The sequence below is a fragment of the Paralichthys olivaceus genome, chromosome 15 (assembly GCF_024713975.1).
Source record: "Paralichthys olivaceus isolate ysfri-2021 chromosome 15, ASM2471397v2, whole genome shotgun sequence".
NCBI lineage: Eukaryota > Metazoa > Chordata > Actinopteri > Pleuronectiformes > Paralichthyidae > Paralichthys > Paralichthys olivaceus.
Genome location: NC_091107.1, coordinates 5,044,745 through 5,065,832, shown reverse-complemented (window position 1 = coordinate 5,065,832; position 21,088 = coordinate 5,044,745). Strand labels below are relative to the sequence as shown.

General features: G+C 41.8%; 1 protein-coding gene and 1 long non-coding RNA gene across 2 annotated transcripts; both read right to left on the bottom strand.

Annotated features, from left to right (window-relative positions):
- Nucleotides 1-524: 524 nt before the first annotated feature.
- Nucleotides 525-6,863, bottom strand: LOC138404832 (uncharacterized). Its single transcript, XR_011238596.1, has 3 exons — nucleotides 6,670-6,863; nucleotides 2,345-2,415; nucleotides 525-1,972 (listed from the first exon to the last, which is right to left on the bottom strand). It is a non-coding gene; the product is annotated as an uncharacterized lncRNA (long non-coding RNA).
- A 7,386-nt stretch (nucleotides 6,864-14,249) lies between these two features.
- LOC109635903 (lysosomal proton-coupled steroid conjugate and bile acid symporter SLC46A3) lies at nucleotides 14,250-21,023 on the bottom strand. The gene is made up of 6 exons (XM_020097387.2): nucleotides 20,566-21,023; nucleotides 19,503-19,713; nucleotides 17,959-18,841; nucleotides 17,455-17,538; nucleotides 16,936-17,092; nucleotides 14,250-15,449 (listed from the first exon to the last, which is right to left on the bottom strand). Exons 2-6 carry the CDS (start codon nucleotides 19,689-19,691, stop codon nucleotides 15,353-15,355), a joined length of 1,410 nt encoding a protein of 469 aa, XP_019952946.2. The 5' UTR covers nucleotides 19,692-19,713; nucleotides 20,566-21,023; the 3' UTR covers nucleotides 14,250-15,352.
- Between the last annotated feature and the right edge of the window lie 65 nt (nucleotides 21,024-21,088).

Below are 21,088 nucleotides of genomic sequence, written 5' to 3'. Positions count from 1 at the left end.
AACTGGAAACGTTAACATGCATTCGCCACTTGATATTTGCCACATCTTCTCTGAGTTGTTCATCCACCACAGCAACACGATATAAACGCGTCCTCAGCAGAACTACTTCAACAACAATTGAAAAAAGACAAACATCTTTTTCTGCTTTCGGGAGGAATGTTATCTTAAGTTGCGATGAAATTTTACTGCACGGTGGATATATTAGGTTTGCCGTTTTCCCTTTTGACTTGATATCATGAAATGTCAGAGCTCATTTATGAGACAAGAAGGTCCAGAGAGCTGGTAAACTACTGAAAGTGAGCAGATCAGAGAGGAACAATACGCCCTGGCTCTAAAGTGGTTTGTGTTACTGATAAGAATAACACAACCCATGAAATGAATCGTCCCAGTTGTTGAAAGCATTGTAAGATAAAGCTGATCCCTCAAGGTCATGAATAGTTTGGTTGGTTTTCTTTTTTTTTAACTCATCTTCTTCCAGAAAACAAATCTAATACCAAGTTTCACAAAAGAAAGTGTGTCTGTTTTTTATTATCACATCAAATACAAAGTTCTGTTCTGCTTGATTAACTTTATTAACGGCTCTGACACTCGAAAACAACTTTCACACAGTAACTCAATATCTTCCTTCTCATAGTTTCCTCAGAATAGTTGTCGAATTCAAAGCTGGACGTTAATAATGTTCGAGCTGTTGCCTCAGCCGATCACTGATTGTTGTTATTAGTGTTATCGCAGATTCAATTTGGCCTTGAATCAATCAATCATCTTGTTTGACAATTACTCTAAAAATAACCCTGTATTTATTATAGGCCACTGTGGTTCAGGAGGTTTAGAGCAGGTCATCTTCTAATTGGAAGGTGGTTCAACTCCTGGTTCCTTACGTAGGAGTGTCCTTGGGCAAGACACTGGATGAAGTGTCTTTATAGCAGCTATTAAAGCAGCAATTAAAACAAGTCGCACCTCCTAAGTATCGTTTTTGATACAGTAAAAGCAGACAGGATTTTAAACACCACCTTACAGTGGCAGGATTATCATGACCAACGAGACCAGCCAAACATTGGGACCACCATTTTTATAAATAAACAGCAAGGAGACAAACTTTGCAAAGCCTCGAGATGCACTTAAAGAGACACCGAAGTCCGCTATTGTTGATGTGATTTCCGGAGCTAGTGTTGCTGGGAAATCAGAGGCGTATACAGCGACGCAATAAAGTGTCTCTTTGGCAAACCAAAGGAAAACCAAAGTGGAATTTTGTCGAACCAACTGCGAACCAGCTCTAGCACCAGGTTCACTTTGCTCAAAAAGGACAAAACAAGTGGTTTCCAATCTTCACTTTCAGCTGAGCCTCGTAAGTATGAGAGCTACATCCTTAGAAGCCCACGGCAGACTTCATTTCCTGAACTTCAGAGAGAGCTGGGAGCTGGGTCTGACAACAGTCTGAGGAACGGAGGGCTTTGATAGTCAGGAGCTCGCACCATGAGCTCTCTTCTAGGGAAATATGGGTGCCAGGTGGAGCTGAAGGTGTCTGAGGAAGCCTAACAGGGCATCTCATTTGTACAACATTTGATCTACTGCTACAGGTCGACGCTGAAACTGCTTTAATGACTGTTGGGGCAACGCTCAGTGAGCTCCAGGTGTGACCATAAAATAACTGAGGACAGAAGTTCTTGTTCATACGATTAGAATAACGCAATAATATTTCACTGTCTAATATGCTAATGGCCTGAGATGATACGAAACACTTCCCTGAACATTTACCTCTTACTTCAACCATGTGCGATGATCGAGGTCCAAAAGAGATGGAGGGGGGCTGTGATTTTTTTTTTTACGATGGCTTGTGGGCTCCTCTTGTTCTTTCTTTCATTCTGTCCATCTGTCACACGGCTGAGCGTGCCAGCATTGTTCAGTCGCGGTTTCTAATGCTAAAGGTCTGTCATCCTCTGATGTGGTGGTGGTTCTCCGAGGGTTGTTTTAACTGTGGAGCAACGGGAGATGTGGGGGATTACAGATCGTACTTGATAGGGGGGCAAGTGAATAATGAGTCCAGAAAACCCGGAGGGACATTATCAGACACGTACCGATAAAAAACTGTGTAGTTTGTGTGTGCCTCTATTTAAACGTGCATGGTAGTTTCGGTTGGTGAGAGAAAATGTAACCCCCCCCTCCTGAGGACACCGTGATCCGTCCCACACTACAGGGAAGATTCCATTGCTTTAGTAACTTTCAGGTGGTTTTCATTTAAGTGACAGTATCGTCTTCAGATTCTCGTCCTCTTCAGCTGTCTGGCCCCTGCGCTCGAACCCACCCCCTTCTTTCTGTGTTACCTAACTCTCGTGTCCCCACTTACCCTCTGGAAACTCCTGTTTTTCACCACTTCTTCCATTTTCCTCCGCCTCTCCCTCGGTCTCCGAAGCTGCACTGAAAGAAGAAGGCACGGCCATGAGTCATTTCGAACAGAAAAACATTCAAGAGCTTTGTTTGACACTTTAAACAATCATTACAACTTTAAATTTTAGAAGCTTTTTAAACGCCCCCCCCCCCCCGGTTCAGTCGAAGATCCAAGTCAGTCAGAGGGCTCAGCTCTCCCACAGCAACAGTTTCATACATTGGCAGATGGGAAGATTAGATCCTCAGAAAACATCTCAATGTTTATCCAGTGCATTTATCTTCTTCTCTAAAGCAAAGACGAAAACTGTCAACAAGAAGAAATAATGCTGCGCTCTGTCAAAGGAAGCAGTTTGTGGAAAATGTGGTCATAATTTAAAGAAAAACTCTGGTGGCACACGAGCTGCAAACAATCGCCTATGAGCCAGTTTTCCTCACAATAAATTTGCACAAAGAAGTCAGAGGTAGATTCAAGCTGACAGTGAGGAATTTGTGTTTAAACACATTTGAACTTTTTCCCCTCAGTGCTAATTTTAGTGTGTTTACCTCTGATGAGGAGGTTGTTGTTTCATCAGCATCACTCTGTGAGCAGGATTACACAAAAGCTACATAACTGATTTCCATGGAATCTTGTGGAGGGTGGGGCATGACCCACGTTAGAACCAATTACATTTTTAAGGCTAACGCTCCAAGAGTGGAGGCCAATATTTCCTACATGCGTTTGAAGTGGTTGATCAATCACAACAGCGTGAGCATGAGAGCATGAATATGAATTCCTCTTCCTTTAACCAGAAGAGATTGAGCCGTTCTTCATGGTGAGGAAGCAGTTTGTGGAAAACGTGGCCAGAATTTTAAGTAACACTTGCAGTGAATGGTCACTGTCACGGAAAAAGAAGCTGCAAACTGTCTCGACTATGGCCCCATTTTGTTCACTTTAATTTGAATATTTGGATTTTCTAAATGATTCGGTCGAAACCGTCAGAAACTTGCAGCTCAGAACCAAAACGCAGACAACTCTTCCAGAAGCTTCCTCATCCTTAGATATTGATAAAACTGACTTTAACTCTTATTATTTCTTCTTAATCTAATTTTCTTCATTTTCTTATTTTGTGGTGTCTGGAAAGGCTCATCCTCTGCAACTTCCTGGTTCAGATACAATCACCCTAGCTGGACCGTTTTTACTGGCAGCACTTTCAATATACGTACATCACAGATATTTACAACATAATTAAATAATTATGATCACAGAAAACACAAGGTTTTGGTTTTCTGTTTCCAACATCTTAGACTATGCAGGGATTCTTATGAAGCCAGAGAGTCAAGGTTTGTCTGTGCGTGGATCAAGGACGTATTATCTCAGCAAACGCTCCACTGAGTTTTTAAGCCAGGTATCAAGGCAACGAGTACGAATTTAGCTTTCACTCACTTAACTTTTCCATCTGACCTGATTGGACCCATCTTATCTTTGTCAAAACAGCCGCAGGAGCCTTGAGGAAATCTGACATTTAATAACACAGTCCTCTTTGCTCATTTGTTTGTCATTAGGTTCCAACTTTTCCTAAAACTCTAACATAATAAAGGAATTCCACTCGGGAGACATCTGTGAACTGTATGTGTGTGACACGATCAAAGTGTCACTTAGCTGCTCCAGCTGTGTCCCCCGCACCTTTAACAGCGTTCTCATCCTCACAGTGACATCAACAGGACATCCTATAGCAACACTGTTGACCTCAACGGACCTCAGTCCACTCTGCTCCAATGCATGGCCCGTGTGTGTGTGTGTGTGTGTGTGTGTGTGTGTGTGTGTGTGTGTGTGTGTATAGGCACACTGGTCTGCTTTCCATTGGACAGCATCAGAGAAAGTGTTGGCTTTTTAAAGAGCTTTATGTGCAGGCTGTAATTTACAAAATGTGTGTTTGGGTTGTGTGCTCGGAGCTGGTTGGCTGCTTGGCACATGCTTTTTTTTCTTAAAATACAGAGGGCAGTAGCAGACCTCATCAAAGCTGGACTACTGTTTCAAACTCTAAACTGCCTGCTAAACTTACTGGAGACTTTCAAAGGTCATGTCCATTCACAAAACCTCCTTTGTAAACACATAAAAGTCGTCCATGTGCACACAGAAGAAAACAAAGTAGAGGAGATGCATATATATGTTGAAAAAAAGATTTAAAAATCTACACTTTAAAAGACATTTTCTCCAACGCTGTTTGCATGTGTACAAGTCGTCTAAATGCAGAAAGAAGAAGTTTTCTTTTCATCCGCATTAGTGTGGATGGAGCTTTCATTTTCATCGGATTCGTATCAGGCGGCAGGTCCAGGTTTTCCAGGGAATCATTTACTGATCTTGATGGAGAAAACTAAATCAGGCATGTTTAGGGGACGGACACCTAAAGAAATTAATGGTATGAACCGCTTTTCTATCCCAACTTCCTCTGGAGAGTTCGAACCGATCTAACGATGATAAGTGATGGTCACAGTTAACGAGATGAGCTGCATGTTTTGGAGAAATGATGCAACCCACCCAATGAACAGTGCAAATAACCCGGCCGGGCTGATGGAGGAATAATCAATAAGGTCAAGTGACGGTCAACCAGGATCACTGCTTAACATCACAGTCAGCACCGTGAGAGCTTTATCGCAAAAACTGCATCTGGTACTGGTAAGATAATAGGGTCCGCAGCCAGATAATTTGGGTCACACAAGTTCACTTTTTAAAATGGCAACACATGTTAAGTTTAAAACTGACCAGCAGCCAAGTTTCTGGCCTAAAACCTTCAGTGTAATTGAAGGAAACCCCAAACGATTGTTTCAAACAACAACATTTAATCCATGAAAGGTCAGAGCCTGTGCATTTATTTGGATTGTTTAACCTTTAGTTTATGACTGTGGTCTTTCAGTTTTATCCAGAGACTTCATTTACATATCAGTGAGCACGGTGGAAGAAAGGGATTGAATTCCTCCTTAAAGCATCTGGTTTCACCCCCTGGTGTGGCAGTTAGCATGTAACAGCTGAAAGCCAGGAAAGCTCTTGGCAGAGTTTTTACATTTCCAGGTGCAGGGAAATCGAAAGCACCCTGAGCTTCATTTTTTTCTCTTGTAAGGACAAAGAAGAAATACTATGTCTTAAATTATGACATTAAAGTCTATGGGAACGAGCGAGGCAGGCTGCGAAAAGGTGTGAGGGTAAGTGTGTTTGCATGCAAGCTTACATGCCACAAGGCTGCATGAGTGTGTGTGCGTGTGTGTGTGTGTGCGTGTGCGTGCGTGTGTGTGTGTGTGTAGCCTACCTATCCAGCCCAGCCCCCATCATTACACACTAGTTGACTGGAGAGCCAGCAGGGGTCCACACTGTGTCACGTCTTAAATCAAACTATAATTATGTCTAAAGTCTGATGAATTTATTTTGATTTTATCCATGAGTGGACCTGCAGGTGTTTGAGTGTCAAAGGTCAAACTCAGCACTGCCTCTGCAGGCTGCAGCAGGGACTTTAACGACTCTCTCACACATACAGTTTAAATGGGTCGCAGCCCCAGACAAGGCTTTTAAACTTCATGAGATCTTTTTACCAGGCTGCAAATACGGAAGGAACCATACTCGTTAAAAACATAAACATAAAAATACATGCACAATTATAATGTAATGCAAAAATATGCATTTACTTTTTGCTTTTTTTCAAAATGACTAAAAATGTTCCCAACTTGGTCGAGGTGTTGTCAGAAATTCCACTTCCATGGTGATGTAGGAATGTGTGTGTGTGTGTGTGTGTGTGTGTCAGTGGTTGAAACAGCTCTCTGACCATACTTAAAGCTGGAAGACTGACATACATTGGTATTCGTCCGGTGGTTTCCTGTCAGAGAAACGCCAACAGTCATCTCTTTAGCTTGGCATCATGTGGACAAACTGAAACCTATACCGTGCATCCACTGGGAGCCCTGTGACAACAAAATGAACTGACCCGAGTATGTGGACGTTTCAGAAGTACATTTTCTCTCCTAGCAGCCAGTCTAAACATCAAGCCGTACCAAGCTAGAATGGCGCTCAGTACAGCTCCATCCTCAACAACAGTCACTTCATGAAACCACATTTAAACTCACTGGATCTGGATTTTTATGTGGATCCACACCAAATTGCACAAAGTTGGTGAGAACACCCCATTCGTCCCTCTTTTCAGAAAGCATCATCCATTTACTTTAACCGTGTTTATCAATTGGTTGTTTCAACCATAATGTTTAAGCTGCAGTCATTTTAATACATTTGAGTTTTCCAGTTAGTTCTGTGGAGCTCACCTTTGCCACCATGTGTTGCAGGAACAAAACAAGGGAACTCTCTTACACTTCCTGTATTCATACCTTTGATGACATCAGCAGTGATGTCACTGGGAGCAACCATGTGTGGGGGGGAGGTGGGTATGTTTTGTAATTATTTATTGCATCATCTTGTGAATTGGGTTTCAATCAAGCTGCCAAATGTACGCTCGGTGACAGTGTGTGAAATTTGTTGAAGCTTGATTAAATTAAAGGTCTTGGCGCCCACTAATCTGAAATTGAATGAGTTCTTCACTGACCACATCTTTCTTCCAAGTTTTTTAGTATTCCAAAACATAAATCATACTAAGTGGATAGGAGTGAAAAACATAACTTCAAACTCCATTTAAAAGAAAGCTGTTTATATTTTTTAGAATCACAACTTTTCATACTGTTTGTCAGTTTTTACAATGGACATGAGGCTGTGTCACTTCATTGATGATATAGTTTTTTTAATCCAACATCTCAATGTTAGTGAGTTTGTATCTAAAATAACAAGGATTTGTTTTTTAACAGCATCATTACTTCATGTAGATCATTTCTCAATGATCCTGTCTTTGGATGCATGTCTCACGTTACGCTGCACATATCAGATCATTATCCAGATAATTTATGAAGTTCAGCATGAACCCTCAGAATGTCAGGAAAGAGCTCACAGCTGTGGCAATAGTGTGCAAAGGGTTCACTTATGATTATAATACTGCAAGTGAAATAAGTAGAAAATCCTCGGCTTTTGTTTATAGGTCAAAAGAAAATTGGGAAATATATAAGACATTCCCACAACAGCAGCTTTTCATTTCACCAGGCTTACCAAGTATCAAACAACAGTACTTTGTCGGAATTCTTCCTTTTTGTAATCCGTGTGACGACAGAACAAAGACGTATTTCTCTTCATTAAAGTACATACAAATACAGATCCACAGATTTCCTGGCTGATATCAGGCTGAAGGTATTTCAAATATTCCAAAATAGCAGCTTGGACCGTGGCGCAAGAGCCATTAAAGCCATCGTGTGCATATGTCTGGTTGTCTGCAGATGCACATGTTTCCCTGTACATACTGTTTGTGTTCTTGTGTGTTTGTGACATTGCCAATATTATTCACATGACTGACATCAATCAGCGGCAGACAGGGGACAGATGTTAGCAGTGTTCCAGTTGACACAAACAAGTCCCAACAGCTGGTGGAGAGGAGGCTTCCAAGATAAGGGCAAAACAGCCCTTGGGACAGGATCTGCGTCCTGAGACGTTCCCTGCTGGTCGGTGGAGTTTCTGTTTCTGCACATGCGTCTGCACCACAAGGCCTCACACACTCCAGGAGGTGTCTGTCCCACTCAGAACAAAGAAACGTCAAGGACAGAGAGGCAGCAGCAAGATCTGCCTCAGAGAAATCTGTCATAGTTGTAGAATAAGGTCACAACTAGAGGGGCACTCACTGGAGCACATACTCACACTCATAGACATCAGCCTCCTAAATTCTTAGCAAGACTCATGAATTACTCCCAGAGACATTTCTTAAAAATGCCTGGATCCACACCAAAGTTTAATGGGATGATGCCTGATTCATACCACATCCTTCCACCAATTTTCATTCAATCTTGCACACAAACATACAAACTATCCAAAAAACAAATGGCACTCAGTAGAGTTCGTCCTGCAAAGACAGTCTCCTTATGAAACCACATTTAAAGTCCCTAGTTCCTGATTTTTATTATGATCGGCTGCAAATTGTAAACAGTCAGAGAAATCTACGCCCTAAATGAATCTGTTCCCTGCGAAAAAATGCTTTCAATGTGGACAAATGATAGAAAATTCCTGGATCTGCCACTTTATTAGAATATGCAAAAAACTGTTCAGTTGTTTTTGTGTAATTGTGAAGACAAACAAACCAAACGGGTAAAAACATAACCTCCTCGACGCAGATAATAATATCCCCCTGTCCCCTCCATCCCAACCCCCGAACGCAGTCCATCAACTATCATCTACTTCTTTACTGAATGGAAAGAGACTTCCTCTCTCATGTTTAGGTTCATGACTGAGGTCCGACAGACAAAATACAATCCGTCTCAAATGACTGCTTTCATTAAAACTCGGTCCAGATCAGTCCAGTATCATTTGAGTCCATTGTTGAACATTGAGGGATTTACTAATTCAGACAAATTAAAACAAAACAATCACATTTAAAGGGTCAGTGACAGGGGGTTTCCAGACTGAGAAAAAAAATAGAAATCAAGTCTTTCTTTAATATACAAGCAGCCATTCAGTTACTATTGTTTATGTTATGTGTTCTTAGAATGGATCTACCAGGAAACTACATTTCGACCGACTGAACTTTTTTGCGGATGGTTTTCCATCCTGAGGCCGTGATCAGAAACCTGATGCCTGTGAACGCTGCAGAATCCGTGCTAATACTAACTGAAATGAAAACGTCTATGAATAGACCAGTGAAAACCAGACATAGTGAAGTGCAGGTTGTAAAAGAAATGAGCTCATTATGAAGAACTGAAGCCTGGGCTGGGTCACGTCACTCCACAACGTGCTGGCGTACTGTTTGCCGGGGTGGATAAACAGAAGCCCTGATCCGGCTCTGTGGTTCCTGTAATGTTAGACTGAAAGCGGAGAGCTTCTGATGTGACCAGAGATGCCTCACTCGGTCAGTTTGTGTGTTTGGGTCTGTGTGTGTGTTTAAGAGCACGCCCCGACCAAATGCAATTAGTGTGAACCCACTTAAGACACACGTTGCCACTAATACACCCTCAGAGACAATAAAACCTTTCTTAGGGGAGATTGATACCAGAGAAGAGACACTGGGACCAAAGGAAGGAAGATAATGATGATGTACTGAACTCTGGAGAGTCTCCTGAGATTCTGAACGCAAATGTCTTAGACCGTTATCAGACTAAAAATCCAGAGACTTAGCTGTGGAGTTTAACTGCAGTTTGCCTTTTCACACACGCACAACACTTACGCGTTCACAACAGCAACTGAATTCTCTGCATAATTCAGGCCAGAGGTAGAGAAGAGGTGTGATGCGTTAAGTCACCTGAGATTTCGTTGTGTTGTTGTGAAGGCGTCTGAAGTGTTTTTGCGTCTGAAGTGTTTTTCCTGCTGCGTTGTGAATGTGTGAAAGGAAACCTCTGGAGAAAGTCTGCATCCTATTCTCCCTACAGACTTCATGTCTGAAAACAGCTTCCGAAGGCAACTGTAAAAGAAATCATGGATGATAATGATGGGTAAAGAAAATCACTAACCCTCTTTGTGATCCTTCAGGAGTACAATCAGTGACTACATGTACACGTGTTAGTCAGGCCATGTTCTTTACATCTGTCTCTGATCATCAGGTTTCTTCCAATCCAGACATCCAGCTGATTATTCCGACACACTGAAGTAGAACAAGGCAAACAGAGAGCAGTGTATTGATCGTCACTGTGACCTTTCCTTTGCCACTGGTTCAGTGACGTGGGGGGTTGACCATCTTTAAGATTAAAGACTGGAACGCTGCCCTGCTCAAATCACACTGCTGTAATGTTACTAATAATGAAATTGATGAAGATGATGATTATTATTATTATTTATTTAGTACTGACAGTATCTCAACAAGGTTACAAAGCACTTTACAAAATACATATGGTTAAAAACACAGTACAAGACATAAAACTGAATATTAAGTGATAGATAAATAGACAGATAGCCAGAGAGACAGATAGATAGATAGATAGATAGATAGATAGATAGATAGATAGATAGATAGATAGATAGATAGATAGATGAATAGACCATATACAGTGAGTTTATTTGTCCCAGTAACATCAGCTTTTGTCAATTTAAGTTAGGGTGGCGGCATGGTGGTGCCGTGGTTAGCACTGTCGCCTCACAGCTAGAAGGGTGTGGGTTTGAATCTGTGTTGAGTTTGCACGTTCTCCCCGTGTCTGCGTGAGTTTTCTCCAGCTTCCTCCCACACCCTGTGATTCACTGGCGACATGCCTCTTGCCCCTGCGACCCTCAAAGGAGAAGCGTTATAGAGAAAATGTGCACACTTCAGAAACACACACATTAGACACTGAGGGTGGAGGAGGAGGTGGAGATCACACTGTGAAACCACTTCAGGAGTCTGGAGCTGGTATAGAGATGGATGGATGGAGAAGGAGAGAGAAGAGGGGTCTGTGGTTGAGGCGTGTGCCAATAGTGGCGGTCGCAGATCTATATTTGAAGCAGATCATAAAAGCCAGTCAATCCCTGTCAGTGAAGTGGTGGAGAGAAAATAAAAGGGGGATGTGGAACAGGGAGGTAACAGGGGCGACAGGGGAAAAGACATTATTGGCAGTTAGGAGTTGTAAAAGACATCTGTTGAAGGGGTGGGTAACCATGTGAAGCCACACAGTCCAGATGGGACAAACTCAGGTAGGAGGGTGTGTTGATGTCAGTGATGAAAATGAGAGATAAACATATTATAGGAACGAGAAGAAAGTTGGAAATCCAAAAAGTGCACGTTGGGAGCACTTATAAGTGATTATAACCCTTCACGGAGAAAAGGCCCATTGGGGAATGGCAGCAATTACGTGTCAGGGACGGAGCTCCTGGACCTCTTTCGGCTGAGCAGACACAATTGCGATCACACAGCCTACACACAGATAGCATGTGGAGAGCAGAGGAGGATCAGAGCCCTTAAAAACACACACACACACACACACACACACCATGCACACGATGGGCCTGCCAGCAGGAGAAAACCCACAAAGCATAGTAACCTTTGCAGAGGGAAAAAATGGTATTCCAAGTGTGTGGGATTGTTGCAAGATACACACACACACACACACACACACACACACGTTCCCAGTTGTGGTACTGCATTAGCTGTAATACTTATTAAGAGCCCAGTGAAGCAGACATGCATCCATGAGGTTCATAACCTGCCTGGGCGTTGATAACGTTCTGCTTTACCTCAACTGCTGTCAAAGTGTCTTTTTAGGGAAACGTTCCAGAGAAGTTGTTTATAAATGATTCTGCATGAGGCACTTTTTTCTTCTTGTGGATCAGCAAAACCTCTCCTGGGTAAATAAAGAGGAGGAAATGATTTGCTTATCAAGCCTCATTCATAATAACTGTCAGTCGTGGAGTGTAATTAATTCCCTCAGCTATTGAGAGTGTTTGCTGCATGAAAGCTGAGAGTGAAAATAAATGTGTAGTGGATCCTGATGTGATCAGCCCTCAGATGATCAGACTGGGAAGCTGCTCCTCAGCTTCAGTCATGCAAAACCACCTCAAATGGGATTTTATATTGTAGTGAATTATCTCCTCCCTGGGGCTGAGATGAAGGGACGTCTGCTCACAACCTACACTGGATCCAGATCAGAGATCAGACCGCTGGTGATGTGATGTGTGGTGCAGATGATCGCACCACTGAGTCAGCCAGTTTGGAAACCAGAAGCCAAAGACCCCCGGATCCCCCCTGCCTCCATGCTCCGCCATACTCTGTCGAGTTTCCCTTTAATCCTCCACGACCCCCATGCATGCCAGACATACAAAAGCCACCACCACCGACTCCCCCCTCACCGCCGGGGGAAACCGTCTCCTCTCTTGCAAAGTATATCGTCAGTGCTCACCACACCTCCGTCTCTAATTTAACCAGAAACCTCATGCGTGGTGCCAAAGCCCTGCCTCAAGTAACCTCCAGTGCTGCAGCCTCTTTCACATTCAGTGTCGACGTTACCTTGCAATCAGGCCGCAGTCACGGTTCTCAAGAGAAGGAGGATGGAAATCAAATAACTGCACATTATGATCAGACGTCATTTGGGTTTCCGTGGATGAAGCCAATTCAAACTGACATGCCATGTTTAAGGTTTAACAGAGAGGGAGAAAAAAAGGAAATGACACACACGCTCATTGGCACATTTCTGCTTCGACGATGTTCAAAAGCAACAAGAGTTTATGTCTCTAAGGTGCCACATGTTTTCACATTAAACCAACATGGCTCTTATCTTAACAAAGCATTACCAAGTTGGGTTTGTCTTGCTTCTTCAGAGCAAATGATGCCTGTTCTCCTCCCATCCTCCGTATAGTCACAACAGATTGAATCAATGCGTGCACAAAACCAAACAACTCAATTTAAATCTGATAACTCTACCTCGTGATGCATCATGTGTAAGAACTAATCGGATTTCATGTGTTATATCTTCAGCGCGGGATCACGTGAGGGAGTCGTATTTATCGTCGCCATCTCATTCATGTTTTGTGGTTACATGCTCCTCTGTTTCCGCTGGTCCGGTAACTGTAAGCAGCCGTGCAATCTGATGGGATCCCCACCAGTGATTCAGACGTCCATTCATCATTCATAAGACACATATTGTTTGCATGTGTTCAAACACTTTCCCTTTCCTTCTCACTTTTCTCCCAGAGACAGAGCGAGTCTGGGAAAAATAAAATGGCCTCACATACACAATTTAAATGCAAAGAATTTAAATGAATCTATATTAGTCTTTTAATTCTACTTGCTAACACTTGGTTTTTCTGAACCGAGCTTTTATCATTTAAAATAACCAAAACAATTAAAATACTTTTCTTAATACGGAATTTTTTCCTTGCAAATGTACAGAAGGTGCATTTTATTTGAAATTAAACAGCACTTGATTTGTATTATTATGTTAATGAGACACAACATTGGAGGCTTCAATCTAAACGCCGCTCATTCACTTTGAATGGGGTGACGTCATGAGTTTCACATTAGCACCTGCCAGTCAAATTATATTTTAAAATAGTTCAGCACCGAGCATCAAGAATACTCTCCGTCAAGTGTTAACACAACTCATACCCATGAGTCCAGCCTATGTGCTCTCACTTCACTGAAAACTCAATAAACAAGTGATTTCAATGCAACAACTGAACTTTTCTTGGTTTTTCATACTTTTATAAACCATCTTATTATATATTTTACAGTGCAGGTACATTAATGAGCTCTCTATGTAGAGGGAAAAGACAGGAGATAGGAACTTATGACACACACGGAAAAGATCGACTTTAATCAACATTAATTAGTCACCAACATCATTTCCAGGATTTTAATTTCACCAGTCGCCTCGCTGTATATTCTGCTCAGAAGTGACTCGTCCCTTTTATCAGAGATCGTAACATTAAGTGGAGATGATACTTCAGTTGTTATCAGACCATTGAATTAACAACATAATAAAAAAACAGAGAACGTACAGAACCGATTAGTAAAACTGCTCTAAACGTACAGTTCACTCCTCAGCGTGTCTAATGAAAAGGAATGTAAGCGTTTATATATTGAGAGGACAACACAAGAGAGGAACCCTCCAGTGAAATAAAATACAAAGTACTGTAAGTGAATGGTTTTGGCTGATGATGATCCACGTGGCCGAAGGCCGATGTTCCTGTTTGCCTGAACCAGGAGTGACATCAAGTGGTCAAAATAGAGAAATACAGCGTCTCTGTTCCAAACCTGCAGGGGAATTTCAAGCAGTTCGTTCTTTTCCTTTACAGACCTGTTAAAACACACTGGATCCATTTAACACACGTACGTTTACAGACAAAGGAAAATGGGCAATAATTGGTGTCAAATGGTTTATTGTGACTTATCTTCCCACAAGAGTACAAGTCCTGTAAGAATCAAAGACTCACATCAAACTTTAAATATTTCACTTTTTATTGCTTCAATTTAATTCCCTAGTTTTTTCCCTTAATTTTTACACAAACCCAAAATTAGACATGGTAACAGACTCATGTCGCATAGTTAAATTGATTGGATGACTTATTATCATATAAAGATAAATGTCTGAGTCTTTCAAAGAAAAAGGCAAAACATTTGTCATTTGTTCTAATAGGATTTTAAAAATACATACATTTGGAATGAGTCATAACACAACATTAAACACAGACTTTTACCATTTGTGCAATCATTATGATAAAAAGAAAAATGCCCTGCATATCTTCTTCTGTTCATCCCCAGCTCTCAACCTGTTTTAGTAGATGGCTGCTTTTAAAGACCCTTTCATCGCTCTGTGGTTTACTTACTTCACAGTTTTTAATATAATTCTTAAACATTCTACCTTGTTCAGATATGTATGCAATATGCAATAATCATATTTATTTTTACGCCACCTTAATGTGGATATTTAAAATGGATCACAATTGTAGATTTGCTTGAAACTCAACATCGTAAACAAGCCTGCGTCACATTGTGTAGTTTCCTTTTAGACACATGAACTGCAACTCTTATCACACTGCAAACCTCAATGAGGAAACGTGAAATCATTGTGAATATATTATTATTGTCACACTCAGGATATTTTGAAGTACAAATAAGGCTCATACACTACTCATAGTTCAGAAAATATCATGAACTGCCCTTAATAATCCTAAAGGTACTTCACCAAAGTGCTTAATAATCCTATTCATGCTACCATCCTGATGTGCGTCTCATCAACAATGTTCTCGTTAGAAAAAGAAAACTGCTACAGTCCCTGTTTGGCTACAACTTCCTGTTGTATCTGCACAATATTTAAGTTTAAGAGATGAATCTGTAACCTGCATTATTCACACACAAACCTGAAATCAAGAGTCATTGAGGTCATTTTGGAAAACAAAGCTTTGTCTAAAGGGCTGAGGGTAAAACAAACAAAGTGCTGTTCAGATTTTGGCGGTCCGTGAGGTTCAGCTGAGAAGCGGAGTGTTGTCGTTCTGATCTTCAGAATACGTGTCAGGCTCTTTGACCTCTTTGGAAACATCCACTCCGACCACAGCCACCACTCTGTAACATGGAAATACAGGTTATAAAAACATGGCATGTTTGTCTCTGCTGATTCCAATTAAACCTGACAACTGTTGAGACATTTCCAACACACACGGATTAATCTCATCTAGTAAAGTCAACAGAGCTACATCAAGACATAAGCCCCAACCAGAACATTGGAACTAAAATGACACTCACCAGAGCGCATATATCCTCAAAGGCCCAACAGTCTATGCAAATTCAAAATGCATCAACTTACAACATTAAAGAAAGTGAAAAACAATCCTGAAGCTGTCCCTTCATCCAAATCTGTTATTCTTGGCCTATTTTCAATCCTTCCACCGAATTCAATCAGTAGTTTCACTGTTCATGAAAAAATAACCTCGCTGGTGGAGGTAATAACATGTGACTTAAACTGCACAGGAGAACAAATCATTACTGTGTTATTTAAGTAACAAACAGGATTTTACTTGCAAAGTTTGACATAAACAGTAAAGAATGGAGGATAATTATGTGAGGCCCAGTCCGGCCTGAGGCTGCTGAACCAGTGGCTTTGTAATTCTGTCACCACTTGTCATGAAACAGACGAGGCGGTGCATGTGACAGAGGCAGATTCAGTCATGTAAACAAACCCAGACTGACTCAGCAGTTTTACTTTCAAGTGCAACTAATCGAGGGAGAGAACACAGCGTGCAACAAGTAAATATCCTTTTACCGTCTTTCTTGTTTTGTTTCATGACCAAACATCGATATAGGTGGTGTGTACGTCCAGATGCAAAGTTTATGACATGATGTACATGTCAAAGATTGAAGTCACCAGATTAATGGGGAGGGAAGTTACACATGATGAATGCAGGAATGAGGAAGTAAGAGGTTCTTTTGGTTTCCTCGTACTTAAATCAAACCAAGCATTTCTCTTTTCTTGTGAAGCAGAACCAGCAAACTCTGATTCAGAGCTCTTGTCACCCTCACTTGACAGACATGAGGAAATATTCTCACTTCACATTAGTTCATGTTACGTTTCTACATGATTCTACATGTGAACATGATAATTCTGTAGGCGGGGGGCAGAAGCTTCTGGTTTCTGTGTCTAGTTTGAACAATTATGTTTGAGCTGGCTGCGGTTGCCCTCAGGTAATGATAAGAGAAACTAGTCGGACTGATGACAGCGTAAAGAGTCTTGGCCTGGATATCTGCCGTCTACACTGAGAGCCTCATTATATTGGCCGTTGCTCTTTGGGCTCCAAGATTCAATGTTGACTGACAGTAAAAACACCAACAGGTTCAACTCAATGTGGTTCTATGAATACAGGGAAGTTTGAAAATGATGATGAGACTGATTCCTTCTTGAGAGGTTTTGCAACTTGGTCAAAGACAATGACCGAATTGTGATGACTTCACCCAGAAGGTACGATGGGAACATGACTTTGCAAATTTGCAGTTTGATTGTGTAATATTTCATTATTTGCTGGTGTGATCCTTTAATGTTGTGTAATGAACTTACCCAAGCACAGACAAAGGAATAACACAGAGTCCTGCAGACAACAGGAAGATGAAGCCAGGGAACCACACCACTGTAGCTGCATAGACACTGTTGAAGACCGCGGATGACACGTTGTTGGTCAAATTCTCCAGAAAGGAGAGAAACGCAAACAAGGCCCCTGTGAGAAAAAGACCCAGGAGATAAGAAAAACTACCTCAAAGAGGTCACAGGGTGAAATACAATGTGCAATGGCTTAAATCCACTAGTACATTTTCAAGATAACACTTTGCTCTAAAAAAAACAGAAACTGTAAGTGTTTTTAAAGGAACTTTAGACTCTGGAGAACACACACACACACACACACGCACGCACACACACACACACACACACACACACACACACACACACACACACACACACACACACACACACACACACACACACACACACACACACACACACACACACACACACACACACACACACACACACACACACGATACGGTGCAGTGGCTCATGAAGAGCTCTAAACCCACTCACCCTGCTCAGACTTTGAGATGAGCTTTGACATCATCGAGCGCAGAACAGGAAAAGGCATGATAGACAGAAGCATTGGCACCTTCACTGTGGTTCAACAGAGAACAAGACACCCATCAAATTACTCATCATGATGCAAGTAACAAAATATACATTTACACCTCATTTTTATTTATTCTAATTTATACTGCTGAGTTACTTAAAGTTATGTTTGCAAAGATTGTGCTGAGCATCGTTTAGAGCTTTATGTCCTCTACTTAGAATAAACAAAGCACTGACAGTACAATTATATCGAGTCAGTTTACGGCGCAATAAAGTGAACAAGATACTGTTACAGTCCATTTAACAGTAACCTGCTCAACAAGCCCTTAGTTTTATTTAAGCAATTTTCTGGGCTTTGTATGTTTTTTCTATAATTCCGTGTCTTTTTTTAAACCTATTTATTTTAAGTAAATCACTAAACTGAAAATAGGAAAGCAACACAGCTGTAGTGTGGACTTTTCTCACCTATGAACATCATTAAAGTGGTTTTAGTAAACGCCACCAGGACCATGCCTGTTACGACAGACAGGATCCCCATCAGGACAATGATCAGCTGCGGTACACCACAGTACGTGAACACCAACACTCCTCCAAAACTGACCAGGAACACAGTGGTGGACAGTGCTGAGCCGTAGCCAATCAAAATCTCCGTCCAGCACAGTGGTTTGTTGAGCGTGTACAGCGTCATCAAGGAGATCCCACCCACATAAGCAAAGGAGAAGCTGGTGAAGATGAGCATCAGGAGGGCCAAAACTATTTTACACCTGCGGCCGGCACCTGTATACATATCATAGACCCCGCAGATCATCTGTTTCAGGGCCGAGCGCTGGGGAGACCCTTCCTGAAAGACAGCATCAGCCGGAGGCCTCTTCACAGTCTCCTCCAGGATGAAAATTGCATAGAGAAGGATCAAAATCTGAATCAACGCAGAGGTTAGGAAAGGCCAGTTAAAGCCTGCAGCTCTCAGGAAGTAGCCCGTTGCTATCGAAGCCACTCCAGCCAACAGGCCAATCATCATATCCAGTCCAGCCATGCGCAGCGTCTTCTGTTGACCATCCTCACACAGGTCCGCCACGTAGGCGAAACAGCCCCCCAGAAATGTGCCCAAGCCGCCAAACAGAGAGCTGACAAGCGAGGAGCCGATGAGCAGGTAAATGCTGAGCTCAAAGTAGGACACGGTCAGGAAGGCCAGGGTGTAGATCAACGTGCCGATCAGAGGCATGATTATGGCGATCTTACGTCCTCCCCGGTCGCTGTACGCCACGAGCATGAGGGTGACGATCATAGAGGGGATCGTGGAGAAGAGCTCCGTGTAAAGGGAGAAGAGAGATGCCTGTCTCTGTACCTCCTGAAAACACAGAAACGATGGTTAAAGATAAAAAACCATGAATGGTGAGAGTGGACTATCACTGGAACAGTAACAGCAGGTCTTAGAAAGCAAAATAACAAATGATCCTAAAAGTGGCACACATGAAAGAGAGATCTTTTTGTCATGAATTAAATTCTGTTTACATTTTGTGTGAGTTTTTCTTAGTCAGGAGCAAGAGGGAAAAAAAAGTTTCACAAAGTTCAGCAGGTGTAGAAGTGGCTTTTTTAAGATCTGTGTATTTGATATCACTTCCCTTTTGTGTTTCCTTCTTCAGGCTAAAAACAAAATACCACGAACCTTATTGCAGAGGAATGTTTCATCTATATCCTTCTTTGTTGCGGTCTGCCTAGGTAAGGTAGTAACAGTAAAATTTCCCTTCCATATTACTTTATGATACAGAAGCTGTATAAGATCGCACTAGCTGCACAAAGAACCTGTGACACAGCAATGACTCAGGGTTAATCTGTGATATTGATAATATTAAATCCATAACAAGATTTCAGCACTGAAAAATACAACCACGTTATTCTTAGGATGTTTTAAATGGTACGAAATAGATGTAATTTAGAAAACAACCTCCTACTTGTTGTGTTTCTTTTTTGTATTGTTTTTTTTTAACACCCAGTGATTAATGTCTAACCTCATTATAACTCGAGTGGTTGCTGCTGTTGTCTGCACATCTGGAGGTGTTGTCAGAGGTGGGGTAGGTGGTGTTGGTCAGGTCCTCCCAGAGTCTCCGGTACACATACTGCTGCATCAGGGGATATATGAGAAAACTGGAGAAGGCGTAAAGAGCCACCACGGGCTCGACGAGGAAGAGACCCTTCATTTTTGACCTGATGCAATATTCCCTGGAAAAAAGAATAAAAGAATATTTTTAGAAATGAACTCTAATTGCTTACAGGATGTCATTTTCCTCATTACTAGCTACACGCTCAATCTTGCCTAAATGGAAAGATGTGACCCCTCCTGCAACTAGTGGATCAGAGACGTGATGCAGAACATCAAGCTGGCGCACCCTTAACGCTCCGCTAAAACATTCACAAAACATGGGACCTACTGATGAAATAGGTTAATAGTTAACCTATGTGGTCATTTTCGAAACACTTCTATTTATTTTGATGCCATTTATTTTTTCTTTGCCTTTGTTTTCCTTTAGTGTTTTCCTTGAACATTGTCTGGTTGTAATGTTTTTGTAATTTGGTGTGTGTGTTTGTCAGTGTTGAAAAACCTCAAAAAATAAAAGTTAGAAAAAGGAAATTGACAGGAGCACAGATAACAGTGTAAAAAATACCAAGTATGTCGGTAATGTATAAAAAGATATTGCAATTTTTGTACCACACGTATCTTAAACAACAAAACAACCATTACAATATAATCAATAGTTTTTCTTCTATCAGGTACAATGTGCAATGTAAACAGATCTAACTCCAGACACAAGGTAAGAAGTACAAATATCTGTTTTGGTAGTTTCTGCCTGTTGAGGGTTATCAATGAGGCAATGTGCTCAACACGATCGATCCAGCACGATCTGATCATTTGATATATTAAGTCTAAAACAAGGCAATAACCCTGTATTGAACAGTTTGTTCCAGGGAACTCACTCTGCTGCCGGATCTGCAGGTTTGCATCAATATTTACACTTGAACCTTTAGTTCGTTTTATTAAAAGCTATCGACAGTAACATGCACAGAGCCTTTTACCTTTCAGACGGTGGTCGGGGTCATGTTTTAATCTCTCAGATCCCATCAGCTGCTCCCTGCAGCAGCTCGACCTCAGATCTTCTGTTGTCTCGTTGCACGAAGTTGTTGTGAAAGCTACAAGCCCCGCCCCTCGCTCATTGTGATTGGAGCAGCCTTTCGAGGCGTGCGTTCATTCGCCCAGAGGAACTGTCACTCACGAGAAAAGCCGGACGAGTGCATTGTATGACACCGCAACGCGACCTTTATCGATCGTTAACATCGAATTAAATCACGCGTAACTGTTGTTTTTATCATTTTCTAGCTAACGACGTGGATTTGCGTGATTCAAACGCGTCTTTTGTCGTTACATAAAAGCGTGCGCCGCAGTTTCACTGGGTATTACGGTAACGTCACGCATGCGTACCTCGCGTCGGGAGATCGGGATGTACCATTATACTCCGGGGGGGGGGGGGGAGCAGAGTAGGAGTCACAACCCGAGAAGGAGAAATGTTAGAGAGACATTCATTAAATATTCATCTCACCG

Bases quoted from the DNA above. Each gene is read 5' to 3' on its own strand.
- LOC109635903 (XM_020097387.2), bottom strand. From the start codon at position 19,691: ATGAAGGGTCTCTTCCTCGTCGAGCCCGTGGTGGCTCTTTACGCCTTC. The intron at 17,539-17,958 runs GTGAGAAAAGTC...GTTGAACCACAG, and splicing joins CACTTTAATGATGTTCATAG to TGAAGGTGCCAATGCTTCTG. The intron at 15,450-16,935 runs GTAAGTTCATTA...TCCATGTTACAG, and splicing joins ATTCCTTTGTCTGTGCTTGG to AGTGGTGGCTGTGGTCGGAG.